We start from the raw sequence: 22,211 nt of genomic DNA, 5'->3' as shown, positions 1-22,211 counted from the left end.
GGTCAGTTATATTCTCCTCAGTGTACACACACACACACACACACACACAGGTCAGTCATATTCTCCTCAGTATATACACACACACACACACACACACACACACACACACACACACACACACACACAGGTCAGTCATATTCTCCTCAGTATATATATATATACACACACACACACACACACACACACACAGGTCAGTCATATTCTCCTCAGTATACACACACACACACACACAGAGGTCAGTTATATTCTCCTCAGTGTACACACACACACACACACACACACACAGGTCAGTTATATTCTCCTCAGTGTACACACACGTCAGTTATATTCTCCTCAGTATGTGTGTATACACACACACACACGTCAGTTATATTCTCCTCAGTATATACACATAGAGGTGAGGTAGATTCTTTTCAGTATATATACATAGAGGAGCATTAGATACTCCTCAGTATATACACGCAGAGTTTTTTGCGCTTAGAATTGAATATTGAAGTTGTGACACCTTTAATTTTCCTATTTAGGACGTAAGGAATGGTCATGGCAAATGTCACGTTTGTGAGGTACAAATGAGTGTTAATAGTTAGATTATAAAGAGGGTCACTTACTTTTGCGCTTCTAATTGAATAATAAAGTTGCGAACTCTTAACTTTTCCTATTTAGGACCTAAAGAATGGTCATGACAAATTCCGAGTTTGTACGACACCAGGAAGTTATAGAATTAGATTAAAGTACATTACATATGAAGTCACTTTTCTTTTGCCCTTAGAATTGAATAATAAAGTTGTGACCCTAAGCTGAGTGAGGGTCCAGGGCAAGAAAATATGACAGCTTGCCTCCAGAAACAGCACCGCATTTGTTCATGAGTTGTGTCTGTTATTGCACCTTGGCTCTCGCAATTCAATGGAGCTGAACTGCAATACCAGATACAACCCATAGTCAGGTGTGGCACTGTTTCTGGAAGACAGCAGCCATTTTTTTCTAATTCTGGACAAATCTTTTAATTTTTTAATCTGAGGCTCCAACACCAAAATATCCTGGTATGTAAATTACACCTAAACAGTCTGATAGGTGGAGCATCTTCTCCAGTGGACGGGCTCTCTCCCCCTTTTTTTCAGTCTGAACACACCGCTCCAAGATGCTGAGTATAATTTTGTCACTCTATTTTAGTTACTCTGTGTCTGCGCCACACCAGGGGATTTTGTGCATGACTCATGGCCATTGATGTCAAAAATAATATCACGAGCTTGTGCCAAACTACTAATACGGCGCAAGGAATGTCAGTCATGACTTGGATGGTCATGTTTAGGATAAAGAATGGGGAGTAAACTGATGGCTAGTGCTAAGTGATCCAAAACAGTAGAACCCTGGATTAGGTTGAACATTGCTAAAAGATCAGTTCAGCGCAAACCCAAACCTTGGTCAGTTGGCCCATCTTGGCCAAACCCACTAAAATTTCTTTTTCATGAACTTTGCCTTGAAAGCAGCTCAACATTACTTAGATAAACTCCAAGGTGACCTAACATTGTTATACAGGGCTTTTATGGCTCATACACCAATTTTAGGGGTATTGGCAAAGTTCTAGTTCAGTTTCAACTAATTTGGATCAAACCAAACTTTTTGTCCAAATTCAGGAAACTGGCCGAATTTAACTTTTGAAAAGTTTGCTCATCACCATTGAGGGCATATCCTAGTGAGGAGTTCATCACTTCTAAAGTAAACCTTAGTATAAACCATCAATGTTGGATCCGTTGGGGTGTAATCAGCAACATGAAGGGAACATGCTATGTACAAGGACAAGATGCTGCTCTTGAGTAAGCAAGGAAGAGACAGGTTTTGTTTTACCCTCTATTGTATATTACCATAGTAGTAAACTAGTTATGTTATTACTCTACATGGAGAACTATATGAGAAGTCACATTAAACACTTCAGCACTTATTTAGCACTCAAAATTATAAGGATTGTGCATTACTCCCATATGTGATCAACAATCAATAACTACATAATAGCGCAAGTAGAAAGTTGCAGACACTTTACATATTGCATTACATCAACACACATACCATCGCTGATAGATTGGGTCCGTTTACATCATTCTTTTGGTGAGGTCTGAGGTAATTTTGGTAAATCTGCTTCCCATGCTGAAAATGAACACAGATACCTTATTAGAAGGAATAAACTCTTCATCCAGTATACTGCAGTGCAAATATCTAGGTCAGTGTTCCCAACTCCAGTCCTAAAGGCACCCCAACGGGTCATGTTTTCAGGATATCCTACAGTGAGGACACTTGTAATTATTGCCAATGCCTCAGACATTGCTACATCACCTGTGTTCACACGAGCACCGTTTTAGCGCTCAAATGGCCGCGCTAAAAAAGAAAAAAACAAAGAAAACGCATCTCGTTCGTTCAAAAATCGCGGGAACGGACGATTTCCAGCTATTAAGTCTCGAGCTTAATTAGCTGTGTAATTGCCATTTCACATGATCGGGTGTGCATTGTATCCAGCTACCATAGGAAACTCCCATGCGTCAAGCACCAAAGTTAGGTCAGGTCCTATCTTTTCTTGCACCATGGACCTTAGATGCGAGCTTTGCAGTTGCATGTTCTATCTTTGATAGGTGCAAGTATTTTGCTAGTCTAAAATTCCTTCATCTGAGCGGTTCTATGGGAAACCATTGGTTCTATCACACGCCATCTTTTCACGCGTCTACTATGTGCTAAAATCACGCATGTGTAAACGAGGCCTAAAACTGAGGAAAGACTGAAAACATGACCTGTTTGGGTGCCTTGAGGACTGGAATTGGGAAACACTGGTCTGGTATATTAGAAGCTACTTAAAGGAACACCAAACATAGAAAATTCACACAAAAAAATTTTAAACATCCCAGAAATTCCTCCATTAATTTCCTGTATTGCACTGATTCTGGGAAATATATAAAAAGAATTGCCTCAGTGTCCCAGACAATTATTCATTTTCCTGTCCCCCCCCCCCCCCCCCCCCCGGCTGCAACAGGAGTCTCCCCCTACTGTCCTGCCTGCAGTAAGGCACAAAGATGGTTAAGTAAAGCCCCTTGACTATTTATTCCACACCCAATCAGCTGTTCAGCAACTCAAAATTGAAAAGATTAAAAGGAAATTGGCCCGTATGTCTCTTGCAGGATTTCTGCAAGACTCTTTATTTTAAGGAACCTGCAGAAGTGGCTGCACATTGAAAAACAGTGGAGGCAAGAAGAGAACATGTTTACTGTTTAGGTTTAATTAACGATCCTTTAAATGTGTCCAATGTCATAGTTGTCCCCGAGACTGATTGTTTAGACCACACACACTTTAGCAAGCTCATTGAAGCATGTATGACACACTGACACCCTCCTGTATAGAGTTTATATACCCACACTTCGTACAGTTGATATTTTGTGTTCTTCAGTTACATATTAAAGGAATGTCATTCAGCTGACTGTGGGGTCTGACAAATGGAATTCCAGAGGAGGCAGTACTGTGCCAAGTACAACTATGTCAAGAGCTGGAAAACTATTTAAATGACCATCAATCCCACAGATCAGGTCAAGATAATAAAGCTTGATCTAAAATTCCAGAGTCGGAGGATGACCGGGTCTAGAATTCTGAAGGAAAGGTTAGTGGAATATTAATTTGTTAATGCAAAGCCAAGTTAATCCCCTATGTGATGTTAAAGACTACAGAGAACCGCATATAATAGCGATTTGATTTTTAAAGAAACTGGGTCCAAACACTACATATGCTCTGAAGCAGACTGAACGATTGGGTAACCTACCAGTTACTGAAGGTCCTTAGGGTTGGAACCAGTGGTGGAGCTGGTTCACAGTTTATGTTTATTGTAATAGTACTGCATTAAAATACCCTGGTAATGGAAAATTAGCTTTTGGGGACCCATATACTTCCTGCAAGAGCCTTGTGTGGCCCAGAGTGTTAAGGCAACAGAAATGCAGTCCTAAGCTCTCGCTTACGACCTGAAGTTTATGGTTTCCATCCCCACATGGTTCAGGTAGCCGTCTCAAGGTTCATTCAGCCTTTCATCCTTCCAAGATCAATAAAAGGAGTACCTATATTGCTGGGGGCTAAAGATTACTAGGGAAGGCAATGGCAAACCACCCCTCAAAAACAGTTGGCCAAGAAAACGTCACGATGTGACATCACCCGAGGAGTCAGTCACAACTTTACCTTTACCCTTCCTGCTAGTGCCCAGGATTCAGGATGTATGCCTTACCACCCGTACTATGGTTTATTTAGTTGTTTCTGCCTTGTGTTTGCCTGTTTCCCCCATTTTTGCTCTCTGTGCATCAGGCCGCTGCAAACGGGGTCGCCCAAAACATATATGTTGTTACTGGTTGCTTGGAAACAGGGTTAGCATAAAAGGATGTCCAATGTCTGTGTGGGCCTAAGGAAAGCCCAACGCAGATAGAGGGGCAGTGTTCCAATGCTGAGTGCTGGACCATTGTGCAACTATGCAGTGTCAGACTGGGGGGCCCACTGTACAGCTACATGCAAATATTACCCCTATTTTCCCAGCAATATTACCCCAAATATGATCCCTGCTTTCAAATTCCTGGACACTGCATTCTCCATTCATATCAATAGAAAGGCGGCTACGTTTGTGTGAGGCCCAGTTTCCATGGAAGTATATGGGGACCACAGCAGGTGAGAATTGGTGGAGCCCCATTCACTCAATTGGTGAGGTTTGGGGAGAACTGTTTTACACTCACCAGGCGCCCCGTTCCTGCACTGTGTCCCCCTGATGTCAGCGTTCGCCAGCAGCATGACTCATTTTGGTCCGCTCTGTTTGCACACTCTCCCATTCATCTCTATGGAAGAGTGCATGCACAGAGCGGACTTAAGAGTCATGATGCTGGGATGCACAAACTTCAGTGGGATGCAGTGCAGGGGATCTGACACACTGCGAGTATAAAACATCGCTCAGACACCCTGTTCTCTGACCTTTCAGCCCCATAACTTAATTTATGGGGCTCAAAGTTCACAACAGGTTCCCTTTAAGAAGGTTCTTTGGGTTTCAGCTATCTATAGTTTCCTATGGAGGGTGAAGGGATGACAGGAACCTGAAAATCAATGTATTTTTAAATTACCTAACAGGAGAGGGGTTGCACATACTTTTTTCAGTAGGAGCTGCTGCCTGACCTTTGCTTCAGACTGTATCTTTCTTGGGGGCCTCTCAGCCTGCAGCCTAATATACGCTCCCTTTGTACCAGGCTCAAGGCAGTAGCAAAAAGCTTTATGAGGTTTGTTGACGGGGAACAACGTCAAGAAGGCAGAAAGGGAGAGTACTGGTTGGTCTGTCAGTGCACCTGAATGTCATCTCAGCCAATGCATCTATAGAAATAGATAAGCTACCCAGTTTATTATATGTATAGATAGGCAGCATACATCATCTCAGCCAATCTGTATGTAGTGCAGGTGGGAGAGGGGGCTGGGGGCCTACTCTTGCTCAGGGCCCTCCAGGGGATTCCTCTGTTCCCTTGTGGGTCAGTCCGAGCTTTCTACTATGGGAACAGCATGAAGAAGGTGATAAAAGAAAAAAGTAACAAGAGTAAAACTAACCCTAAACTGTTCTTCAATTATATAAATAAGTAATAAGATTCCCACTGAAAGTGTTAGCCATTTAATAAATTTTGTAGGAAAAATTACTGGGTGAGGAGAAGAAAGTAAATCTCTAATATAGTTTTTTCTCCAGTGTATTCACAGAGCAAAAGGAAATGTCAGATGAGATGCGAAGTGATAAAGTAAACTCTCTACTAAATGTCACCAGATATAAGCCCCATTTTGACAGGACGAGCTATCGAGCAAACGATGCATGACAATGCGTCCCAGTGATGCTCACATCTGTGCTGTTATACAGGAGTGAGTATTGCTGGCATCACTGAAAGCCCTGCCGGAATGGAGGCGAGGAGGTCGGGGAGAGCTCACCCCTGCCTGCCTCCATTCACTTTAAACAGACAGTCATTCGGAAGTGAATGATTGTTTACACTGAACAGCTCATTGTTCAGTTTTCTGCATGCAGAAAGTATCAGACTAAACAACTCTGGTTTAGTCACTGCATGCATTTACATAGGACGACTTTCATTCAAATTCCCGTGGGAATTTGAATAATTCTGAATGATAATTGTCCCGTGTAAATGACATAACCCAAAAAGAAGCACAGAGCCACCTTAAAAAGATTAAAATATACAAAAATCGCTGATTCCTGATGGCATACACCCATGGGTTCTAAGGGAATTAAGTAATGTGACAGACAGACCATTGTTTCTTATATTTAAGGTCAGAAAGTGAACCTGGAAGCTACAGGCCAGTAAAGGCCCATTTACACAGAGCAATGATCGCTTTAAAAAAAAAAAAAAAAAAAAACACGCTAAAAAGGCGATTGTTTTAGCGATAATCATTGCGTCTAAATGTGCGCCCATCGTGCACTGCTAGCTGATCGTTAAATTCAGGCCAACCCAAAAATCATCTTTCACTCTTATCAGCAGTTCTTAATGGGTAGTGCCAATAGCATTGTTTCCCATTGGAGAACAAAGGAACTAAATGCAGATAATAGCCCTCGGGCTATTAACTGCTTTCAGCTAAGGCTTCATTTGCACACTTAAAGGGGTTGTCCCGCGGCAGCAAGTGGGGTTATACACTTCTGTATGGCCATATTAATTGCATTTATCCATGCCTGTAAGCGCTGCGGAATAAGTTGGCGCTATACAAATAAAGATTATTATTATTATTATTATTACTTTGTAATGTACATCGTGCATTAAATATGAGCCATACAGAAGTTATTCACTTACCTGCTCCGTTGCTGGCGTCCCCGTCTCCATGGCGCCATCTAATTTCTGTGTCTTCTGGCTGCTTTAGATGCGCTTGCCCAGTGCGGTCTTCTGCCTGGTGAATGGGGCCGCTCGCGCCGGAGAGCTGGTCTGCTCGTCGTCATCGTAGCTCCGCCTCCGTCACGTGGTGCCGATCAGCCAATGAGGTGGCTGTATTGGCAGTGGAATGCAAGAGAGGAGAAGAAAATCCACGGTGCACCATGGGAGAAGACCCGGGGTGCACCGTGGGAGAAGACCCGCGGCGCCATCTTTAAAAGAAGAAAAGAAGAAGCTGCAGGATGGGGATGCAGGTAAGCGGAATGTTATTTTTAAAAATTAACAAATGCATATTTTTTAACAGGGCATAATGCAGGGGTCTATTGAAAAAAAAAAAATTCGATTTCGCCACGGGACAACCCCTTTAATTGCTCTTAAGTAGCTGAGTAGCTACTTAAAAGTTTATGCAAAATGATCGCTCAAAGCTGTCACTCAAACTGTCGTTTGAGCGATCTTTGAGCGATTATCGGGCCATGTAAATGGGCCTTAAGTCTTACTTCTATTATGGGTAAAATGTTGGAAGGGTTTCTAAGCGATGCTATCCTGGAGAACCTCAAGGAAAAGAGCTGTAGAATTCCATATCGTCATGGGTTTATGAGGGGGTCACTCCTGTCAAACCAATAGGATCAGCTTCTATGAGGAGGTAAGTTTTAGACTGGACTGTAAAAAGTCATTGGATCTTGTGTATCTGGACTTTTCTAAAGTGTTTGATACTGTGCTGCATAAAAGGTTGGTATATAAAATGAGAATGCTTGGTCTAGGCGAGGATGTGTGTAAGGGGGTAAGTAACTGGTCAGAGATAGAAAGCAGAGGAGGGTTATTAATGGTATATACTCTGATTGGGTCATCGTTATTAGTGTGGCACCACAGGGGTTGGTTTAGGGCACTATTCTTTTTAATATACTTATTAATGACCTGGCAGAAGGATTGCACAGTAAAATAGCACTATATGCAGAAGATACAAAAACTATGTAAAGATATTAACACAAGAGAGGATGCAAGGATATTGAAAGAGAATCTGGATAAGTTGGGGGCTTGGGCAGACTAATGACAAATGGGGTTTAACACTGATAGATGTAAGGTTCTGCACAGGGGCAGAGAAAATACATGTCACCATTACACACTAAATGGGAAAACACTGGGAAACACAGACATGGAAAAGGACTTGGTGTAAACTTAACTGGAGCAACCAGTGTCATGCAGCTGCTGCCAAAGCAAATCGGATCATGGGGTGCATCAAAAGATGTCTAGTTGGCCATCGCTGTCTATTGCATGACAATAGCTACTATTTGTCTTTTATGTTGTCTGTCTTAGTCTTGCCTTCCTTCTAAACCCCTCCAGGGGGTTGGCTGGATTTGTGCCTAAAAGCTTTTCCCTTCTACAGATATTATGGATGATCTGACATGTGTTAGTTACAACGCCAAAAGGTCTGAATGTTCCACAGAACAGGAGCCAGATACTCTAGCACTTCCACAAGAAGAGAGTGATGGTGGCCATGTTCAAGGAAACTCACTTTAGAACAGTGTCCCTTTCTGATCTTCTGGATACTATCCAACCTGGTTTCATGGCCCCCAACCCTCCAAAAAATTGGAGGTGTGTCAATATCCCTAGACAAAGAGTTCAGACACCAGGTCCTAGATTCTAAACTGGATCTAGATGGGCACTATGTTTTCCTGTAAATTGACACAGCTGGGTCTATCATAACATTGGCTAATGTCTATCTGCCTAACCAGGAACAGGTTAGTAATTATAAAGAAAATACCCAAAAATCAGAAATACCAAAACATGTCATTGCCGAAGGCTGAGGCATCACATCTGAACAGCCAGTTCCCCTTCCGTTGGAGACATTCTGCAATAAAATACTTAGGAATACAACTACCCGCAGAGGTCTCTCAGGCATTCAAATTAAACTTTATCCCATTTGCCTCTGACCTAGAGAGATACCTATTTCATAAATGGAAATCCCTACTCCTCTCCTCGAGTGGAAGGATCAATATCTTCAAGATGGATTCTTTACCCAAGTTCCTCTCTCTGTCAGCTGATCCCACTGAAATTGCTGAGTTCCTATTTAAAGAAACTGCGCTCCCTAATCATGCCATTTGTGTGGAGAGGGAGGAAACCTCGATGCGCTTCTCCCTCTCCACACAAGGGAGGAGGGACTGGGTCTACCCGACCTTTCCCTCTACTTTAAAGACAGTATTGCCAATTGTATACTGGATATTCTTAAGAGGGAGAGCTTGAAACTGTGGTGGGAGGCAGAACATACATTAGTGCCGGGGTCCCTGCGGGGTGCGGTCTGAATTCCGCCCAGGTACTTAAGCTCTGTTCCCAACATATCACCTTTTCTTGAACAACTTCTTAGAGCCTGGGCGGAGTTTGCGCCGTCCAACGGCCTTGTGTCAGTACCTGGTCCCATTACCACCCTGGTCTCTAATCTGCAATTTGAGGCCTCCATGCGAGGACCCCGTCTTGGGACTGCCAATCACACCAATCACTAGCCTCTAGGACGTAATGACTCTTTCGGGCCAGAGATCACGGGGAAGGGGAAGCTTCATCCCGGTTTGTGGTTACAATACTTTCAATTGAGGGGTTTTGTTAGGTCCCTGACCCCCCCGGCTATACAAGTTGCTGCTGACTCGGGAGATGGAGACCCAGACGCCTGCATATGTGGCCACTTGGGAGACATAGCTTGGTTGGAGCCTCCCATAGGAGGACTGGGAGAGGGCCTGTGACCTGTGTCACAAGCTTTCATCTGCTTGCAAATTACAGGACCTAAATTTAAAAATTCTATCTCGGTGGTATAGGACCCTACCAATTACACAGAATTTTCCCTCTTACGTCGCCCACATGTTAGAGATGTAATAATGACAGGGGGGACATGTCCCACATTTGGTGGAGCTGTCCTACAGTTGCTACCCTGTGGAGGGAAGTGATAGAGGTCCATAACACTATCTGCTGGACACAGGAGAAATTAGTAGTAGAAATGGCCCTGCTCTCAGGTCTTCCCAGGCTCTCTCAAAAACATTTAAAACAGTATACGGCATTTCTTCATCCTAGCAACCAGAAGAATCATTCCCAGATTGTGGCTGTCCATCTCCCCTCTGTCAAGGGTGTTGTGGGTCGAGGACCTCAATGAACTTATGTGCTTTTACGAAATGAAGGCAGAGGAGAGTGAAGAGTTCTATAAAATATGGCTGATTTGGATCTCTTTCCGCTCCTCAGAGAGATCCAAAACCTGGGTAGATACGAGACAGATATAGAGAGTAAACCCGGTGATTCCGGCCGCTGCTCGGCATAGGTGCCACTCTCCTAGGGGACATATCCTGCAGGTCCAGTCCAGTCCAGTCCCGCCCCGCCCCTCCCCCACCCCTGCACTACCTTCCCTCCACTCCCCCCGACCGGTTGTACTCTTGTATAGTGGTCTTGTCTTTGGTGTCTGTTGTGTCTAACTATCTCACTTTTTACAAGCTGTTCTTTTTTCTTGTTTTATTTGTTGCTGTATTTTGTAATGCCATGATAAGCTTTCATTGAGCTCCAAGAGCTTAAGATTTTTCTTTGTGTAACATATACGAGCTCACACAACATATTTGTAATATTGAAACGTAAATAAAAATCTTTTGAACTAAAAATAAAAGATGTCTAGAGGCACATGACGGGAACATTGTTCTTCCTCTTTATAAGTCACTGATCAGACCACACATGGAATATTGTGTACAATTTTGGGCACCGGAATTTAAGAAGGACATATCCAGAGATTATTTTGATTCCCAGATTGAAGTGAGTAAGGAATTTTTTTAAGTTAAATGAAGAAAATTGTCTTTTACCTCATTGTTTTGTTTTTTTTTGCCTTCCTCCTGATCAACATTAGGGGTATTATAGGCCGAACTATATGGATATGTCTTTTTTTCAGCCTAACATACTGTCATACTATGCTACAAAATGCGTCTGTGACTGTATGCACAGTCAGAGAGACCTGCCATAACTGTTGTAGCAATAACAGGCTTGATTTAGCCTGTGCAAGTGTAAGAAGAAAGCCAGGTTTAGATTTGTGCTGTAATGAACTCCGTTATGATTCCTATAGTTATGTAATCAGGATGATATAAGGGTGACCTCTACTATAAATCATACATTACTGCACTTTGTGTATTTCTCTATGGAATGTTGAATGTGACTTCCCATTGACTGCAGAGGTCAGGTCAGAAATCTGGAGGACTTGAGATCATAGAGAGCTACAAGCTGGAGAGCAATCCAGTGGTCCTGAGCCTTAAAGGAGATGTCCCGAGGCAGCAAGTGGGGTTATACACTTCTGTATGGCCATAATAATGCACTTTGTAATATACATTGTGCATTAATTATGAGCCATACAGAAGTTATAAAAAGTTTTATACTTACCTGCTCCGTTGCTAGCGTCCTCGTCTCCATGGTGCCGACTAATTTTCGGCCTCCGATGGCCAAATTAGCCGCGCTTGCGCAGTCCGGGTCTTCTGTAGTCTTCTATGGAGCCGCTCGTGCCAGAGAGCGGCTCCGTGTAGCTCCGCCCCGTCACGTGCCGATTCCAGCCAATCAGGAGGCTGGAATCGGCAGTGGACCGCACAGAAGAGCTGCGGTCCACGAAGGCAGAGGATCCCGGCGGCCATCTTCAGCAGGTGAGTATGAAGACGCCGGACCGCCGGGATTCAGGTAAGCGCTGTGCGGGTGGTTTTTTTAACCCCTGCATCGGGGTTGTCTCGCGCCGAACGGGGGGGGGGGGTTTAAAAAAAAAAAAACCCGTTTCGGCGCGGGACATCTCCTTTAAGAAAAACTGATTGCAGAGAGAGCTGTCAAAAGGAGTGAGAAGTTGGCTTGGGGAGCCATGAAAGATATGTCTTGGAGAATCTGTGCCTGGTTAGGCAGGGACAGTAGTACAAGGAAGGATGCAGCAGGTGTTTGAGAAGCACAGCTTCATAACGCACCAGAACCGATGACGCAGAGAAAACAAAGGATTCACGTCATAGTGCAGCTCTGTGAATCAGCGTAACCCCAACAGACCTCTAAAGACGTGTGTCCTACATTACAGGACCAAACACACTGGAGATATGCAAGTGAGATAGGCCCTCAAGAGAAGGCCTGACGTGTGCACACAGGTAGTGATTTAAACGCAGATCTGCCAGTTAAAATAAGAGAGCTCGAGCCAAAACCAGAGTAACACATTCATTCTCCAGTTCTGGACAGGTTATTGGATAACATTTGCATTGCTTTTTGACTGTGTGCAGGTACCCACTATTGGTGGGTTAAAACATTGGGTTGTACTACCACAGTTGAAGCGTGTTGCTGATCTTTGTGTTTTATAAAACATTGTTACAATACCCCACTCGAGTTAAAGTAAAGCATACTCTTAGTTACAGTCAGTTAGGCTGTCTAACATTTCCAAATAATCGCATATTGCATACCTCTATTAATGCACCCCAAGGCTTTATTTGCTTTTGCAGCAGCTACCGGACAATTATTGCTCCAGTTAAGTCTACAGTCCACTAGTACCCCCAGGTCTTTTTCCATATCACTTTTCCCTAGCAGTACCCCATTTAGTGTATATTGGAGACATCCGTTTCTCCTGCCCATGTGCATAACCTTACATTTATCAATATTGAACTTGACTTGCCATTTTTCTATCCAAATTCTTATAATATCTAGGTCATTTTGCAGACTACATTGTCCACCGTTGTATTAATTACCTTGTATAATTTCATATCATCCGCGAATATTGACATTTTACTGTGCAGTTCCTCTATCAGGTCATTGATAAATATATTGAACAGAAAGGGGCCTAGTACTGAGCCCTGTCGCCCCCCACAAGCAACAGTGACCCAATCAGAGTACGAACCATTTATTACCATCCTTTGCCTTCGATCTTCAAGCCAGTTCTTTACCCAACTACCCATGTTTTCTTCCAGACCGAGCTGCCTCATTTTATATATTAACCTATTATGTGGCATGGGGTCAAATGCTTTACAAAAATCCAGGTACACAAGATCAATAGACTCTCCCAGGTCTAGCCTAAAACTTACTTCGTTATAGAAGCTGATCAAATTGATCTGACATGATCGCCCCTCATGAACCCATGCTGAAGAGGAGTTATACCATTGTTTTCCTTGAGGTATTCCAGGATGGCATCTCTCAGAAACCCCTCGAATATATTTTTCCAATTATTGAAGTGGGACTTACGGGCCTGTAGTTACCAGGCTCCCTTCTTGACCCCTTTTGTATATTGGTACCACATTGGCAATACGCCAATCCAGTGGTACAACCCCCGTCTAAATAGAGTCCCTAAATATAAAAATAGCGGTCTGTCTATCACGTTACCAAGTTCCCCCAGAACCAATGGGTGTATTCCATCTGGGTCTGGCGATTTGTCAATTTTAATTTTTTTAACCGACTCTGCACTTCCTCCTGAGTTAGGCAGGTGATACTTTGCATGGGGGTTCCTTTTAGCCCCCTGCATCTTGCGTGAGATTTCTTTTTCCTTTGTGAATGCAATTGAGAAAAAACTATTTAATAGATTTGCCTTCCCCCCCTCATCATCTTCTATGATTTCTCCTGCATTATTTGTTAAAAGGCCAATGCTGTCAGTACAAATGCTTTTACTGTTTGTATAATTGAAGAATAGTTTAGGGTTATTTTTGCCCTTTGGCAATTAGTCTCTCTGCCTCCTCCTTGACATATTTAGTTTTTTTTTACATATATGTTTTTAGCGCTTCTTCACTGGCTTCTTGTTTTAATAATTTAAAACACCTTTTTTTCCACTTATAGCCCCCCTTACAGTCTTGTCAAGCCCCATTGGTTTCCTACTTGTAGTTCTTTTATTTTTAAAGGGTATTAACTGCTCACATGAGATAATTAGGATGTTTTTAAACCATTTGTGATCTGTGCTGTTATTTTTGAGGATGTTGCCCCAATTAATGTTACCGATAGCCGTTTTAAGCCGATCAAATTTTGTTTTACTAAAGTTTAGTTTTTTGTCATTTCCTGATCAGGTTTTCTTGTTGAAGAACAGCTGGAAATTAATGCTCACCCTTGCGAGAGTCACAGGTTTCATATTCCCATATTATATCTCACATAATAATTACTTAATTGCGGTTTGACACCTCTTCTATTTGCCTTATTAATAAGTTTTCAGTTTTTTCTTTTATTTTTGGTGGCATATAGAAAACACCTATCAGGATTTTATTAGTTTTCTATCCCTGTACTTCTACCCACAGAGATTGCACACACAGGCACAGCTGCTGGTATAATAAAAAGCTAGCCACTCAGCTCCACGGACCTGCCAAAGGCAGGGCATCCTAACAGTTGCTTCAGACTGCAACCCAGTCCCGGAACCAAGCAGCACAAGCTGGCTGAGCATAGTATCCCAGCATCCACTATGGTCTATCATCATATTAGAAGAGTGTAGATGGAATCAGCACAGGCATCTCTACTAAATACACTGTATCCTACACTCTTTAGTTGAGCAAAGCACTGGACAGAAGGAGGCGGTGTGATGTAGCGGAGCCCAAAAATGGTCAGTTCCCTAGAAACTGCCCCGGTCCCCTTCAAGGTGATTGGTGCATCTTTAGAAGTAGTGTTTTGTCAGAGCAAGCAATTGGCAGAGGGTAGCCTGAGCCTCCCATAGTGGCACAATCATCATAAGCTGAAAGTGCAAAACTGCATACCACTCTGCAAAGTGTCTCACATCAAGTAAGGCCACCACACAAACAACATAACTGGTGTTGTGCAAACTTTTGAGAAGTTCAATTTAGTTGGTTGGCCAAAAAGTGTGGTTCGGTCAAGATTACTTTGAACCAACCCAGAACCTCACCAATTCCCCTAAAAGTGGTGTCATAAATGTGGCTCGACGGTTAGCACTTTTAGGTTTAAAAGTTTCTACTCCTAGACTTAAACCTGACCAATGACAATATCTGCTTGGTCAGATTTAAACCTAGGACACCAGCACTGTAAGGAGGGATCAGTGTTCCCCTCTTGCATTGATGTGTGTTGCTCTGTTATCTTAATGTGTATTGGAAATGTGCCAGTATATTTGCTTATGCATGGTTGTTGCCAACTGGTGGACACCCTCAAATATGACTTTGTTAATTGTTATTTTTACCCTAAGGAAAATGGTGTGGCTAAAACATGGTTCTTCAGCACACAGCCATGTCCACCATTAACTACTGTCCAGGCCAAATTCCTTGAGACAGAGTGCATTATAAAAGGCATCCAGTGGTTGCAGGCACTTATAGTAATACTCCCACATCATTCTCAGCTCCAGAGCCTGCTCCTAGCCTGATGCCAAATCCTGTGCCCTCCTCAAACATCTCATTCTCGAACCAACCTAGGTCTCCTAATGCCCCCGGGGATGATTTACAGCACTGCAAGGCAACGGTTGTAACCCACTGGACTACCATGCTTCTTCTGCAGAGGAAGAGAAGTAGGAGGAGGAAGAGGCCAGAAGAGAAACGGTGGCTCAGTGATTAGCACTGTTGCTTTGCACCGCTGATGTCCTATGATGTCCTAGGTTAAAATCTGACCAAGGACAACATAGAGTTTGTATGTTCTTTTTGTGTTTGTTTCCTCTCCTCAGGGGAAGAAGGAGGAAGAAAGCAGAAGAGGAATGGTATCTCAGTTGCCTTGCAGCACTTGGGTCCTAGGTTCAAATTTGACCAAGCAGCATTGTCCTTGGTCGGATTTGAACCTAGGATGCTGCAAGAACCCCAGTGCTTTAAGAAGGAGGAGGAATTTCAGTGAGTTTAGCCAAGACTAATCACGCAAGGTTCACACTGAACATTTAGCAAAGTTCGACTCGAAACAGGGTTCAACTGTTTCAGTTCGCTCAACACTCAATCATGACATCAATTACCTCAGCGAACCAGTGGCCTGGTTCACTATCAATCAACCCTAAGACATACAACATAGTTCAAATGCCAGCTCAGCCCTATTGCATCTACAAGCCCAGCCCTGCTATAAATTTACAACTAGGTTGCATATTGTAAAAACACGTTACCTTATACAATCGTATTGCTGTCACCCAGCAGCTTTTAGTCTCTTCACTCTCCGCGCACAGCATTTTCATTTCCTTGGCTCCTCCTGTCTTGTTAGGCTAGAAGGCCACAGCACATTTTGATTAATGCATGCCTTGCAGGTAAAACCTGTTGAAATAAAAGTCACTAAAATCCTCCTATTTAAACAGCCAAGAGACAAATACACTTTTTTCTTTTAACAGAACTTTGTATTGTAACCACTTTTTCAATCTCCCTATTTAAATGGTTATTCCCATCTCTGACGTGTATTGTACAGCCACAGGATAGAGCAAATGTCTCATAAGTGGGAGTCCAAGTTCTGTGAGAGACAATCGGAGTCTTCTTACTTGATTGGCACTTTCTAGAACTTCACTTGAGCCAACGTGTGAGGCTACAGTACCTTCCCAATCAGTCTGCAGACAGGAGTAGCCACTGTCTGACGCATCACCTGTAGAGTCGTAGGTAGTTTTTTCCTTCAGCTAAGGCTACCTACACACAGGCAAGTGTAATATCGGGCCATGAAACTCGGCATAATATCATGCTCATGAACGTGCCATGTAGCCATAGTTGCGAGGCATTTTTCAAGCAAAAATGCATTGCATTAGTGAAGTTCTGATCTTCTCACACAAGTTTTACGTGGGATAGTGGATTGCAAGGGTTTTCCATTGATTTCAGTGGGAAATCTCGCATTGAACTAGCATGCACATCACACAGCATGCAAGGCGTTAAAAGCTCCCATTGAAATCAATGGGCAATGCATTCTGAGGAATATGAAAAGTTAGAACATGACACAATTATTTCCCGCACCACATTGCTCATGTATAGGACTCCATTCAAAAGAATGGGGTTCATATTTATGCAGCCTGAGGCAAAGGTTTAGTTAGTTTGCTGCTCTAACTGTGTAACTAAATATTTTAGTCAGGGCAAACGGATTTATTGGCACTTACTGTTGGCAGCCAGTACCGAGGGTACCATCTCCGGTAGTCCTCCCCTCACTATGCACCTTGTTCATCAACAAAAATAAATATGCTTGTTCTCAGGACTCCTAGCATAGCTAGATAAAACCCTAATGCACTGTGTTGCATTTTGTAACTGGGTATTAGTGTATCTTGACGCCACCGGAAGATTGGGTGGTGACAAGATAGAGGGGTTTTGACAGGCCGGCCACGCCCCCTCTCAGGTCCTGCAACTCACTACAAAGTGATAGAGGCGTAACCTGTGCTCCAGTGGTTTACCCCTTGGCACACTGGCTTCTTATTCTCTTTCGGCAGCCTCCCTGCAGTGGACAGCTGGGGTGGAGGAACGGATTCCCCGGCGGCCTCCCGGCACTGGCCAGCGGCGAAGGAAGAGCGGCTTCACCGGTGGCCTCCCTGCACTCGGGTGCGACGCAGGACCTGATTTGCATAACCACATCCCTTTATTTCACGAGTCAGGGAATTAGAGGGACCAGTTATGGGACCCCTCCTATCAGACAATTGTGACATATGCCTTGGATATGGCTGAGATAGGTAAACCCTTTTAAAGCATATGCACATGCTTGCACTATTTATTTTCTGCCTTGTACCTTCCAATGTATCTAAAATAAACAAAAGAACGAAGCAATTTTGTGAATTGTCCTTATTAAAAAGTATCCCGTTATTTAGCATAAATTGCAACTTTGTGCCCGAGGGTGATGCAGCTGATCTGCCATGGTTCAGACTACAAACCTGCCCTGTGTGTAGCCATGCTCTGCAGTAATGAGTTATCGCCCTCCCTCTGTCCCTTACTTCTTCCTGACCTCCCTGAGCATCTGTAATCAGCTGGTTAGTATTATTCACACAAAGCAGATTATATGTCCATAAGACGACTTCTGAACTTTATTTTCTCACAGAAATCACAACTTATAGAAGCATGCCCATGTGAGAGGACAGCATACAAGCTAGCACTATGAGAGAAGGGAAGGGAATCACCCACTGAGCTCTGAACTTGAAGCTGCACATTCAGACATGTCAGAGATACCAGGACTTGAAAATAAAAGTAGAAACAAAAGCTCAACTGGAGCTTTTCTAAGTACATAAAACACATTAAAAAGTATTTATATGCGCACCTTTGGAAAAAATCTCTCATACATAACAGCTAAACAAACAACTGACCAAAACAGATATGTAATGAAGAATATTATTAACGTAATAGTACAAGAATGATAATGTACCTTTAGGCAGAATCCATAGTTTGTCGGCGCTCCATATGTCTTTTTTGCAGGCAGTAACATATATATATTACTTTGGCTTAAGTCACTGAAGAACTGCAGGTGTCTGGGGTCCTAAACAGAAAGAAAGCTCAGCTTAATAGTTTAATATTTTTGTGATATCAAATCTGAGAATTTTTGCTTTTTGTTATTTTGGATAGATTTATTAATTACGTACAAGAACTGAATAGTGCAAGGTACTACAGATTTAGTTAGCACCTGGTATAGGAAGGCAATTTGCAGATCCCCTAAAAATAAACTCATCATAGGCTGTCCCTTTCTAGCACTCACCAGTTAGATGTCCCTCTGGTCTAGAGTAGCCATTCCAGTCCCTGCTGCTTCGGTTGTGGCAGTTCCTGCAGAGGTTACGTGCGGTTCATGATTCAGATGAACACTATAGCCAATCACTGACCTCACTGACCACATGCTATTCACGCACACAGAAGAAACATCCAGGATCGAAGTAATGGTAATCAGAGCAGCTGCACCTGACCAGCAGGACATCTAAACAGTGAGTAACGAATACACTGGGGAAATTGTCAACTCACCCAGCCTTGTTCATCCACCCCACTGAGTGCACGGAAGCAAATAGCTACTGCTAGTGAACATAAAGAAAAATAGAAGTTCTTCAGCATCTCTAGCAGAATAAAACAATTTCTTTATTTCAGTAAAAACATGAATACAAACACACTATGAGAATTTTAAATGCCTACATGTTTCAAGCACTTATCCATGACTGGGAGCTTCTGCTTGAAACATGTAGTCATTCAAAATACTCATGCTGGGTGGTTTTTTTTACATGTTTTTACTGGAATACTGAAATAAATTATTCATACCACCTGAATTGCTGGAAATTGTATATTTTTCTTCGGTGAGTAATGGATAGTTTTTAATTTTTTTCAATTCCTTGCCCTTAGTAACTTTTTTGAAAGACTCAGAAAATGCTTTTAAGAAATTATTCAGCACAGTATTTGGGACACGTTTAGATTTTTTTTAAAATGCGGATATTTGCTAGAAGTGTAAACGTGCATCCAAAATAGAAAAACAGCCTATCGCAATGATGTGAAGCCTCTTGACGTTTCTAAATCTTGCATTACTTTCATCCATCTCCTATGCAGAAAACTGCATGTGGATGAAAACTTGGATGTAACTATAGAGCTTAATGTATGAGATGAGATTCTTTGGTCTCCATTTCACATGTTTTCCATCCCGGTCAGTCTTTTTAGCAAACTATATAGCACAGGGTTTGAATGGTAAAAAAAAAAATTTTTTTTACCTTGTTCATGTACCACTACGCTCCGCAGCGACGAGCATAGTTGCGCATACACCCATGTGAAGAAGCCCTGAAGGGAACCTATTATCACACTTAAGCTCTATAAACTACATTAGACAGAAATACCACTTTGTGTGTATTCATCTTAAGGGTGGCTTAACACGGATGTATTTGCGTGCGCAATACACAGAGAATAGAACCCATTGATTTTGATGGGTTGGTTCTCATTTCCTTGTTCTTTGTGCATGATTCTCGTGCAAGTGGAAAATAAAATAATATTTGTGTGTGCATTTGCACACCAAAAGTCCCCAAAGAAATCTGTGGGAGGTAAGCAAATGCACACTCAATATGCGTGCAAATTCGCAATACTCTGCGCAATTCTGTGAAAAAAAACAACATCTGGATCTCATTAGGCTAAATAGCCTCTTAAGTCAGGGAATGCCAATGTCCCATGCACGAACAACTCTGCCATGTGTGCGCAAAAAGTACAGTAAAATGTGCCGATACGCACTCAAAAAGACTAGTTCACAGCGCAAATGCATTGCGCTGAGGCGTGCGCACACGCTCATGTGAAGGAGCCCCAATAGTGTTCCTTGCTTGCCTAATGAAATACTGTAGAGTGATGGATACCCCTACAATTATGACCGCACTATGCTTAATGTTGCCTCAGGGATGCATTTTACGGATCATCTGGGCACAATCACTAGGACCGACATCAGGCAGCCTAAAAAAAATAGACAAATTCCAAAATTCTTTGATTTTCAGCCCATTCCTTTCTGTACTTTCACACACACAACCCTAGGCAGACATACAGAAGCTGTGTAACCACATACATAATGTATAACTCACTTATGCATATCTGCATGTAAGTAAATAAATGGATTATTAGTTGAAATAACTGAGTTTTCCTGAATGCACAATTGTGAATTTCCATCAGTGCTGGAAGAAACAATGCTGGCTGACTCCTACATAACCCCGACTCCATGGATTATTAAACAGGCAATAAGCATTGTTTTCTGCCAAGTTTGGATGGTAATAGGGCAAAACCTCCCTTGCAGTATTATGTATTCATGTTAAAGTTTTACTAATAAAGTTTGTGGTCGTGTTTTACTCAACTTTTACCCTTTCAGACAAAGATAGCAAACAAAAGATCAATAGGTGTCTTCTATTTTGTGTAGCATATGGAAGCTACCGTGCCTGTATGTACAGGGGAATAAAAATGTACATTTTTTACATAGAGTATTTATGATAGATATTTATGTGACTGCCATATCAAAGCATCATACAGTTGTGACTAGAGGAGATGCTGAGTGGATACTTTACTTAAAAATTTAAGGCTATGGATACCTTTGAGGAGCAATTTGTTTCCCACTAAAATGCATGTATTTTGGTCTAGGGATCATCTTTGCAATTGGGTTATATTTAAAAAATGTGCACCATTTGCTTTCTGCAGCTTCTACATATCACTGTACAAAGAAACTGCAGTCTAAGGCCACTTTCACACGGGCGACAAAAATCGTGTGATTTTCTCATGATGCGACAGGGCTACGAATGGCATGTATGTGAAGCCCATGCTTTCCTACGGGTTCCTTCACATTAGCGATGTTTTGTAGGCTGCTACAGTGCAAGAAAAAAAATCACTGCATGCTGAATACAGACGCGATTTGCGCCGTTTTGTAGCTGATGTTACCCTATGGAGCCTTCCTTTGTGTTGCAATGCATAAAAAGCGAAAGGCGGTTTTCATACACTGCGGTTCAACTTTTACAGTGGTAAGTCCTACTGTTTCCCCTAAAATAAGCCCTTTCTGCATTAAAAAAAAAACCAAAAAAAAACAATGCATTACCTAACAGGCACTGTTCGCTCCACCACACTTCTCCGACAATCGGCGGCACTTATTTGTAGTCTTCAGCCAGCACTTTCTGGTCAGGGGGTTCAAAAATCCTGCCTCCAGGAAGCGATGGCTCTGATTGGTTCTCGAGTGCTGCGGCTCAGCCAATCACTGCAGCGCTCAGTGAACTAATCGAAGCCATCACATTGAATGGCTGTGACTGGTTCATCAAGCACTGCAGTGATTGATTGCTGAGCAATGGCGATCGAGAACCAATCACAGCCAGTGCTTCCTGGAGGCGGGATTTTTGAACCCCCTGACCCCCTGAAGCACTGGCTGAAGACTATAAACAAGTGATGCAGATTGCTGGAGGAGAAGCATGGTGAAGCGGACAACTCCTGTTAGGTAATGTATTGTTTAGTAAAAGGCAGCTAGGCTTATTTTGGGGTTAGGGCTTATATTTCAAACAGTTCAATACTCCATGTATTGCTCACGCAAATATGCTTGTTTGAAGGGGCCTGTTTCCTGGACAACCCTTAGGCTTTGTTTGCACTTTGTGCTTGTAGCACATTTCTACGTGATTTCGCAATGCTTTTGGTGGGTGTGTTAACTGCACATCAAAAACGCTGCTGAAAGCAGCACGTATTTTACCCTGAAATGCCGCAGATTTGTGAAGTGGTTTTCAGTCAGTCAAACAACTTCTATAGGTGAAGCACATGATTACAACATGCTTCACCTATAGAAGCCGAATGGTTGAAAAAGGTAGCACAAGGAGTAAAAACATGGAGGTTTTCAGCAGCATTTTTGATATGCAACTAATAGGTGCATGAAAAGCATTGTGGAAACACGTAGCAATGTACTTAGGGCTTTGACAGATGAACATATGCGCAAATACGCTCACCACAACGCAGCATATTTGTGCATGAACAAGGTTTGGAGAGGGCGATAACCAAG

The 22,211-nt window shown here is 42.6% G+C and overlaps 1 protein-coding gene across 1 annotated transcript in view; it reads right to left on the bottom strand.

Annotated features, from left to right (window-relative positions):
- GRB14 (growth factor receptor bound protein 14) overlaps nucleotides 1-22,211 on the bottom strand; it is a 93,392-nt gene that overhangs the window by 30,637 nt on the left and 40,544 nt on the right. The window contains exons 6-8 of the mRNA XM_066577417.1: nucleotides 18,120-18,230; nucleotides 15,913-16,008; nucleotides 2,065-2,142 (exon numbers count right to left, since the gene is read on the bottom strand). Of these exons, the coding sequence (XP_066433514.1) occupies nucleotides 2,065-2,142; nucleotides 15,913-16,008; nucleotides 18,120-18,230 (285 nt within the window). The remainder of the gene's footprint in view (nucleotides 1-2,064; nucleotides 2,143-15,912; nucleotides 16,009-18,119; nucleotides 18,231-22,211) is intronic.

This window comes from Eleutherodactylus coqui, chromosome 8 (assembly GCF_035609145.1).
Source record: "Eleutherodactylus coqui strain aEleCoq1 chromosome 8, aEleCoq1.hap1, whole genome shotgun sequence".
Lineage (NCBI taxonomy): Eukaryota > Metazoa > Chordata > Amphibia > Anura > Eleutherodactylidae > Eleutherodactylus > Eleutherodactylus coqui.
This window is presented reverse-complemented; position numbering and strand designations above follow the sequence as displayed.